Here is a 10,183-nt window from a genome sequence, read left to right as displayed (position 1 = left end):
TCAGAATTCTGACTTTAAAGTGAGAATTCTGACTTTATTCTCAGAATTCTTAATTGAAAGTGAAAATTCTGACTTTATTCTCAGAATTCTCACTTTAATTCTGAGAATAAAGTCAGAATTTTCACTTTCAATTAAGAATTCTGTGAATAGTCAGAATGTTCACTTTAAAATCAGAATTCTTACTTCAAAGTCAGAATTCTTACTTCAAAGTCAGAATTCTCACTTCAAAATCAGAATTCTAAGAATGAAGTCAGAATTCTCAGTTTAAAGTGAGAATTCTTAGACTAAAGTCAGAATTCTCACTTTACTTTAAAGTGAGATTTCTGATTTTATTATCAGAATTCGGATTTTAAAGTGAGAATTCTGACTTTATTCTCAGAATTCTCACTTTAAAGTGAAAATTCTCACTTTAATTCTGACAGAATTCTCACTTTAAAATCAGAATTCTCACTTTAAAGTGACAATTCTGAGAATAAAGTCAGAATTCTCACTTAAAAGTCAGAAGTCAGAATTCTGAGAATAAAATGAGAATCTTGCAATCCATATTTCTTTTGCTCTTCAGTGGCCCTAATCCTCTTCCGTACATACCGATGTTGCAACTTCATGTCTGAGATCAGCAAAAGTCACCCAGACTGGGGCAAATATCACATTGAACCGATGAACTAAAAATGGAGGACGCATGTCTTGGTCCATCTGCCGCAAATGGGAAAACACAACATGAATGGTGAAACGTCATTGGTGGTGGGTGTGATGGTGTGCTTTTGTACTTCAGGACCTGGACCACGAGCTCTGAACCACAAACGGTGCTCTTTATCCAAACATCCTGATCGAGAAAGTTTGGCCATCGGTTCCCGATCTTAAAGTTCCGATCGGTTTCCGCTTAAGTTCTGCAAGAGGTCAACTTCTGAATGGCTTTGAAATAATCAAAATTGGTGCTTGGGCGGGGGCTGGGGGGGTCAAATCAGGACTTGAATCCGATTGAAATGCTGTGCAACAGTGGATGGATTTTTTTCCCAGTCCTGTTCTACCAAAGGTGTCGGTAAATCCTTCACCGTTTTATTTTACTTAGATTGTTTTGTGTGTTTGGAAGTAGGGAAACGTTGCAAACATGGTACAGCGATACATCGGTTTACAAACCCCTTGGCTTATGAACTTTTCGGTTTACGAACGTTAAATTTATGAAAATTTAACCTTCGCATACAAACTATTTTTTGGGATACACACGATGAGTGATGTGTCATTCGCGAATGAGCCCGTTCTCCAAACAAGAAAATGGCAGCTGACTTGTTGTTGTCCTCTAATCCCTGCCTCCAGTCTTCGGTTAACGCCACGTGATTGGTCAAGAACGCAGCAGTGATGTGGTGGGGGGTTTACAGAAACACAGAGCTGCAAACATTAAATAGATAGACAGAGAGAGAGTGGGCTGTTCTCCAAACAAGATAATGGCATCCGGCTTGTTTTTGTCCTCTATTCCCCGCCCCCAGTCTTCGGTTAAAGCCACGTAATTGGTCAAGAACGCAGCAGTAAGGGGGTGTGGGAGGAGTGGTTCCAGAAACACAGAGCTGCAAACATTAAATAGATGGCCAGAGAGAGAGTGAGGCCATTCTCCAAACAAGAAAATGGCAGCCGATTTGTTTTTGTCCTCTATTCCCCGCCCCGAGTATTCGGTTAAAGCCACGTGATTGGTCAAGAATGCAGCAGTGAGGGGGGGAATGGGGGGTTAAACATTAAATAGACAGACAGGCGACAGAGAGTGAGAAAATGGATAGAAAACAGTCAAATTGGATTGGATTTGCCTCTATTAGTCTCGCGGTGGGGAAATTTACATTTCACAGCAGAAAGTGATGAAAGGAATGAAAGTAGGAAAACAAAATACATGAGCAAAAATTTTGACTCGTTTCAACTTTGATAGTTCAAAGGCAGAGTGTAGACTGCAAGGTTAAAATTTCCATCAATCAGGCTCCGCAAATAACCCGCACAAGCAATAATAATAATAATACATTTAATTTCTAAGCGCCTTTCAAAACGCTCAAGGACACTCATCTGTACACTTAATGCAAAAAGCTATCAACCCAGCTAAACAGAACACCATTGATGAGGAACTAGGTAAAATTATCGCAGAGAAAGCACCTCCAGATCATTCCTCAACATGGTGAAAGAAGAAGGCTAAGTTCCTCATCAAGTGTTTCATGCTGATGAAACCGGCCACCCTCCATCAAGCCATCAACCATCACAAAGGTAAATGAAATAAATTTATTATACAGTGCAGTGTATTTCTTTCATTACCATACAATAGCACATTTATTATACATAAAATAAGGTATATTTTGTGTAGTATTACAGCCTGAAGGCAGGGGCGAGTTGCATCCCCGATCTGAACCGCCACAACCAAGTCGTAATCGAGGAGTCACAAATGGCCCGGCCCGGCGGCAGTAACCCGTGAGCGTGGCAGTTGAGGTAGTAGTGGGGGGGACAAACAACTCAGTGGTAATTTATGACAACCCCCCGAGTGTTCAAAATGCTCACATCTGCCAATGCGATTGAAGTGTCAAATAAAACCCCATTTGGCTTAAATGGCTGGCTTTTTCCTGTTCGTTTCTCTAAACCAGGGGTTGGGAACATTTTTGACTAAGAGAGCCATCAAAGTAAAATATTTAGAAATGTTTTTCAGTGAGAGACACACACACGCACACACACTAACGCATGCAAACACGCACATGTGATTTCAACAAAATGTGAGAATATTTTATTTAAAATAACTTTGTGATAATACTCACCATTAATATGAACAGTTTTCCGATCGTCATGAAAGGTAAAAATCGAGCCAAACGATCGGAATGAAAGTCAACTTGCCGCAAAGTTACTGCCCGCATGCACACTGCTCATTAGCTCACACACTGAATATATTGATGCTAAAGTTAGCATGGGGCTTGTCCAAGTGCCACTGTTATTATACTGTTTCATTGATGGTATTGTTTCATGGCAAATTAGAATCACGGCAGAAGTTTTTATCGCCACAATGGCGAATTCTCCATTTTTATTTACTCGTCAGGCATATTTAAAAGGGGGTGTTTACCTGTTTCTACAACAACGGCAATAGGTCAGTATCATCCAATCAAAATGGAGCTTTTCGCCAAATGCCGCCCAAACAGGAAATGAACAACGAAAAAGCGAGAATATGTATTTAGTTTTATCGGCGAGCCAGATGCAATCATCAAAAGAGCCTGTTCTAAACAGAATCAAGGTGTGTGTGTCTGTGTGTGTAGGGGGGGACAAACATGGAACCAAAGACCTTGACTTTCAAACACATATGCATACATTGCGGATTTCCCCGCAACAGGAATATGTTGCAAAACTCCAGACAGCAGCTGTTTTTTGTTTGAAATATTATTCATGACGTCAGGGCCATTTGGGGGGGTGGTCAGTAACATTTCAGATCGAAGAGAAATTCGACACAGGCTGAACGCGAGTACCCAGAGAAAAGCCACGCGGGCAATCCACACACGGGATGAACATAGAAGTCCAGTCATCTACCGTGGTGCCGACATCGCAACTGGCAGGTGCAAAACCAGTGTCTGAAACTCGTGAGAAAAAAAAAACGTTAGCGGACACCAGAGCATACAACTCTAAAGGGTTGTCTGCCCGGCCATAAAGTTGCCTGCCCCAATTTTTATAACGTGAAACACAACAAGACAACTGTTCGCAAAAAAAAAAAACATCGTTGCAAAGTATTAAGGATTTTTTTTGTACCTACCACATATGCTCCCTTGCTTAAAGGACACCCGACGTCGTTTTTTTTGTTTCCTAACTGCCATCAGAAAAACGTTTTATAGCATGTAAAATACCCAAAACACGCAGTATGACATTTTTAGTCAAATGCAATACACCAATAAAAATGACTTGAAGTGTGTAAAAAGTACTTCAATTTGAAACCGGAAGTGGCCAGTTACAGAAGGTCCAGCCCACCCCCATCGGATACGGATTGTTTTTCAGCATTTTTGACCACGACATTCATCAAGGAGGATACTGTGCTGAGCGGTTGCGCCTTTTCGGCAGCATGAATATGCCAGTACTATTTTTGAATGGGAGGAATGTCGGTGCCATTTGACTGTCATTCCTGGACATCTCTGGGGCCATTGTACTTTTTTGCACCTGTAATGGGCAGCATCTTCACAGCCCCGCTTTGTTCAGTGGAAGGTCGGTGCTGTTGGACAGTCTGCGGCTGGATGGATAAATGGCTTGAGGAGCCCGTGATAAGAAGGAAGGAGTGTCAGCGCAGAGCGCCGATGCGTATATGGAACTGTCGCGGGATGGAATTGAAGCTGATTTATGGGGGACAGGAGATGTGAGACAATCTCTTTTCGTCAATGGATGTTACAGCTGCGTGTTTGCTTTCAACATTTAGCTTGTAGTTGACATGAACATTCCACCATGATGTCCCTGATCCACTGGTGAAGAGACGCTTTGATCCTCTCCTCTTCTCATCTCTCATCTCAGCTTTATGTAACAAAAAGGGTACAGAAAGTGCTTAAGAATGGATGACTCTGTGTTTTTGTGTTGTCATGTTATTTGTTATTTAGTTTTTTTTTTTGTTCTTTTGACTTCAAGATGGCGCCGCGAGAGTGGCTGCCTTTCCAGCAGCTCCTGTGTTTTGCTTTTTCTACTTTCATTTCTTTCATCTTTGCTGCTGTGAAATGTAAATTTCTCCACTGCGAGACTAATAAAGGCAAATCCAATCCAATCCAATGTTCGTGGTGTCACGGCAAGACGTCTTGCCTTGCTCGAGAATCAAAACAATGGCTTCAGATTTGGAGAAGATGCTTTCTTGTTACTCATCCAGTTATGAATATGATTCAAATAGTTCTGAAGAGGAAAGCATACATATTTGCAATCGATTAAATAATTTATTCCGTGTCATTTTGAGGGGGGAAATGTAGCACCGAAAAGAGGCAGAAGAGGGCGACAAAGCTCCGTGAAAAGCTCAGTGGAAACGGGCTGATTAATTCCTTACAATTTTTGTCAGTGAATATCAAATAGATGCTCGGTGCCCAACACAAGGATTCACCATCACGTTATTGATGTGTTTTCCTTCTAATTTCGCCATCAACACGGATCAACACGAAGTTTTCAGACCAAACAAAGTATTGCAAAATGCATTGAGGTGATGCAAGGTATGTCCTTTCTCGCTGAGGGGCGTTCCTTCAGTGACGTAGGGTGAGGACTCGTCACCAACTCAAAAACAAGACTTCCGGAATATTCAGCGCGAGTCTTAACATGTAAAATATAGCTATATGCGGTGGAACCTTTGTAAAATGCGCTCAGTCGAAGTCATTTGAAGCCATTTTACAAATTATGGACAAAACTTGTCCGGAGACATCGGTTGTCCTTTAAAGGACACTACATTTAAAGGACAACCGACGCCTCCTAACAAGTTGTGTCCATAATTTGTAAAATCACTTCAAATGACTTCTACTGGCCGTATTTTAATAAGATTCCACCGCATATAGCTATATTTTACGTTTTAAGACTCGCGCTGAATATTCATGAAGTCTTGTTTTCAAGTTGATGATGATGCCTGACGTGAAGTCACGTCTGGAACGCCCCTGACTGAGAAAGTGACACACAATGCATTTTGCGGTAATTTGTTTGATCTGAAAACTTTGTGTTGATCCGTGTTGATGGCGAAATTAGAAGGAAAAAAACAAATAACGCGATGGTGAATCGTTGTGTGTTGCACCAAGACTACTATTTGACATGTATTATATATATATATATATATATATATACACAGTAAAGTCTCGTTATATCGATATTCATATATATATATATATACACAGTAAAGTCTCGTTATAGCGATATTCATATATATATATATATATATATATATATATATATATATATACACACACACATATATATATATATATATATATATATATATATATATATATATATATATATACAGTAAAGTCTCGTTATATTGATATTCAAGGGAGTCCGAAAAAAATATCGATATAACCGGGACTATCGATATATCCGATATCGATATAACGAGACTTTGCTGTATATATATATATATATATATATCGATAGTCCCGGTTATATCGATACTATTTCTATGCACGCACGGGGGAAATTACATGCAAACAGGGTCGGATATATCGATAGTCCCGGTTATATCGATATTTTTTCGGACTCCTTTGAATATCGATATAATGAGACTTTACTGTATATATATATATATATATACACACACAACTATTCGCAGACACAATTACCCAGCAGACAAATCAGCCCATTTCCAATGGAGCTTGGGCGCCATCTTTTGCATTTACTGGGACACTACATTTCAGTCCAGATGACTATTTGAATCATATTCATAACTGGATGAGTAACAAGAAAGTATCTTCTCCGGATCTGAAGCCATTGTTTTGATTCTAGAGCAAGGCATGACGTCCCGGCGTGACGTCATGAACAAGGGGGCGGGAAAATCAGCATTTCAGCATCTCCGGGGTCATTTAGAAGTCGTTTTCGGACACACAATTTTTCACATTTTTATTGGTGTTTTTCATTTGAGTAAAACTATCAGCCTGCTTGTTTTGGGTATTTTAGATGCTGTAAAACGTTTTTCTGATGTCAGTTAATAAACAAAAAAATGGTGTCGGTTGTCCTTTGATTTTGCTCCAGTTGTCGTTTGTTCATACACTGTTCGGCATTTTCCACAATGCAATGTTTGCGTTGCGTCATCTGCTACAAGCCATGTGAACTCCTCTTTCCACGATTCTTTTAATAATAATAATAATAATATTAATAATACATTAATTTCTAAGCCCCTTTCATAAGTCTCACGTACAGTTTACAGTCACGGCTTCATGTAAATTTACGTTTGTAGCGTCACATATGTTGTTAGCTTCTTTTGAATCTTTCTTCTGGGCTGAGGTTCTGTGCAGCTACTTTGGAAAATGATATGTAAATACACGACCTTATAACGCTTGGGAAAGTCCGGAAGCACGAAGCAGGCTTCTGATTGCCTGCCGAAGATTTCAAAATCGGGATAATTTATTCAGATTTTGAAATCTTCGTTCAGATGTTTGCTTTATTGAATAAAGCAAACATTTGATTTGAAAAAAAACAACACTTTTTTTTGAAGAAGTTGTCGGCCACGCAGGCGGAGACGTTTTGTAAGTTGCACGCCCCGGGTGTCCGGGCAGGCGTTATTTCAGACACTGGTAAAACATAAATGCTTCACCATGGTCGTGTTTTTTTTCGGGGGAAAAACCCACATTGACCATTTCCAATCCTCTCCATAAATAAAACTTGACAAACACCTGTTGGGCAAAATCCCCCTAAGGCGTAACCATTTTCATAAGGGGGCTTTATTTGACCTTCTCCAAATGTTGATTGCTTTAACGTTTGGCAACTTTTTTTGTTCAATTTGATTTATATCCCCTAAGGAGGACATTCACATCAAATATCAGGTCTAAATAAAGCGTGAAACATACGTGTACATCCATTGTGATTTCGGCCATACAGCGCAAAAAGTATTCAAAGTTTGCACAAGATGCGCATTCGAAAGTCGGGGGGGGGGGGTCAAATGAAGTTCATCTCGTAAAACGTCTGTGTAAGCTTCTCAGTCGTACAGGCGTGGTCCATCGATGAAAAGGTTTCTTCAGCCGTCATCTGTACTTCTATGAAGGTGTCGGACGTTTCGCTTCTTATCCAAGAGTCAGCGAACTAAAATCTTTTGCTGGTAGTTTTGGCCCTACTGTCACAGGACATTGACAACAATGAGGTTAAAATCTTAGCGAAAGAAAATAGGTTGGTTTGAAAGGGGAGTAAAGGAAGCTATTTTCATGAAACAGCAAAACCCTTCACTAAATCACCATGGTGAAGGGGAGGTTCAATTTGGATCGTTCCTACAACCGACTTCTTAGGCAACATAGGCTTAGTTATGCTGATGAGATGATACCAGAGCAAATGGGGCAATCAGGCCAGTCGTAGACCCCATACTCAGGCAGGACAATAGAAGTAATCAGTGTCGCCGCAGGGAGTAGTCCTCTGCTCCCCCCAACCTGAGAACAGGGATCATAGCAGAGTTTGGCACTGCCATATGTGGGCAGTAGGGATATATATATATAGGGCCAAAACTACCAGCAAAATATTTTAGTTCGCTGACACTTGGATAAGAAGCGAAACGTCCAACACCTTCAAAGAAATACAGATAATGGCTGAAGAGACCTTCTCATCAATTCATCTTGTAAAGACGTATTTAAAAAATGGAGCCAAGACAAAATTGCCAAGCTTCTCACATTAAAAAAAGGGGGGGGAGAGTCCTTCCCAGTGTTGAGAGGAAAACGGCTGTCTGCCACCCCAGATTGGGACTTTCTTGCTGACAGCAGTTGAGCAGAAGCCCCATGCAGCCGCGAAAGGTTCACTGACAGGACGGGGACACCTGCACACTCAGGACAGCATAGTGCGGCGGACTTTCTCGTAGGCTCCCAAGAAAATGAAGCCGCCGGCGCCGATGAAGGTCATCCTCGGTATGCTGCCCGCAAACAGCCTGCCAACAGAAAGTCATGTCGGACAAGAGGACTTACTCAAGATTGGCACTCCGACCCAGGGGAGGCTTTGAAAGATCTCGAGTGAGCAGCCTCCGACTGTTTCGAAACTTTCTCACGCGAGGTATCCACGTCATGGCAGAAGGGATATTATATTAATAATAATAATAATAATAATAACACTAACACTACCAGTAACAGTAATAATTCATTCCTTTTATAACTTTGCTGCTGTGAAAAGTAAATTTCTCCACTGTGAGACTAATAAAGGCAAATCCAATCCAATCCAATAATAACAATAACAATAATAATAATAATACACATAATAATAATAATACACATAATAATAATAATAATAATAATAATAATAATAATAATAATAATAATAATAATAATATATTTAATTTTCAAGCGCCTTTCAAAACTCTCACGGAACTTTTTTTTGTGTGCGGGTGAGCAGCGGCAGCCATTCGCGCCAGCGTTCACTCTACCCGGAAGTGACACAGCAGCAAAGTTATGAAAGGAAATGGAAAGGAAAGAAAGAAGTAGAAAAACAAAATACAGGACCTGCTGGAAAGGCGCCCCAAGAGCAGGTCCTGTATTTTGTTTTTCTACTTCTTTCATAATAATAATAATAATAATACATTTCACTTATCAGCGCCTTTCAAAACTCTCAAGGTCACTGTACAGTCACAGGAGAAGTTTTTTCTGTGGGTGAGCAGAGGCAGCCACACACCCCAGCGTTCACTTAACCCGGAAGTCAAAAGGCTTTTTTTGGCTCCTCGTCCGAAAAGTTTCATCAGTGAACTAAATTTGTGCTCATAGTTCTGGCCCTCTACAGAAAGTGCTGAACAATGAATGACTATATGTCTTTGTGTTGTCATATTATTTGTTATTTAGTTTTTTTTTTTGTTTTTTTTTGCTTTATGTTACTTGAGTGAACGCTGGCGCGTGTGGCTGCCGCTGCTCACCTGCAGAAAACATATCCTGTGACTGCAAAGTGTCTTCGAGAGTTTTGAAAGGCGCTTATAAATGAAATGTATTATTATTACCAAATAGATAGAAAGCTAGCTAGCGAAAAGATAGCTAGAAAAGATAGAAAAAGATAGCTAGCTAGATAGCTATCTAGCTGGCTTCCCGCTAGCTAGCTATTAACTATCTAGCTCCCTGGCCGGCTATCAAGCTAGCTATGTATTAGCTATATAGCTATCTAGCTAGCTTTCTATTAGCTATATAGCTATCTAGCTAGCTTTCTATCTACATGAGTTACTTCCGGGTTGAGTGAACGCTGGCACGTGGTTGCCGCGGCTCACCCACAGAAAAACTTATCCTGTGTCTGAAAAGTGACCTTGTGAATTTTGATAGGCGCTTATAAATGAAATTTATTATTAGTATTAGTATAAGTATTATAAAAGCCCATCGTCCACTCACCCAGTAGTAGTAGTAGTAGTAGTAGTAGTAGTAGTAGTAGTAGTAGTAGTAGTAGTAGTAGTATAAAAGGCCGTCGTCCACTCACCCAGTAAGGCCTCGACTCTTCCACACGTCACATAGAATGAGCGGGATGTTGCCGCTTGCTGCCGTCGACCCGGCCTACGAGAGACGCGGAGAGGAGGCGACGTGACTTT

At 40.5% G+C, this 10,183-nt stretch overlaps 1 protein-coding gene across 3 annotated transcripts in view; it reads right to left on the bottom strand.

Moving 5' to 3' along the window:
• Nucleotides 1–8,171: 8,171 nt before the first annotated feature.
• Nucleotides 8,172–10,183, bottom strand: part of slc25a26 (solute carrier family 25 member 26) — a 40,784-nt gene continuing 38,772 nt past the window's right edge. Inside the window, exons 9-10 of one of the 3 annotated variants that reach the window (XM_089009951.1) lie at nt 10,075–10,148; nt 8,172–8,560 (exon numbers count right to left, since the gene is read on the bottom strand). In XM_089009951.1, coding sequence (XP_088866077.1) covers nt 8,461–8,560; nt 10,075–10,148 — 174 coding nt within the window. In that variant the 3' untranslated portion in view covers nt 8,172–8,460. The remainder of the gene's footprint in view (nt 8,561–10,074; nt 10,149–10,183) is intronic. The other 2 variants (XM_089009952.1, XR_016116604.1) reach the window with 2 other exon arrangements.

This window comes from Hippocampus bargibanti, linkage group LG12 (genome assembly GCF_051943395.1).
Source record: "Hippocampus bargibanti isolate YZ-2025 linkage group LG12, ASM5194339v1, whole genome shotgun sequence".
Lineage (NCBI taxonomy): Eukaryota > Metazoa > Chordata > Actinopteri > Syngnathiformes > Syngnathidae > Hippocampus > Hippocampus bargibanti.
This window is presented reverse-complemented; position numbering and strand designations above follow the sequence as displayed.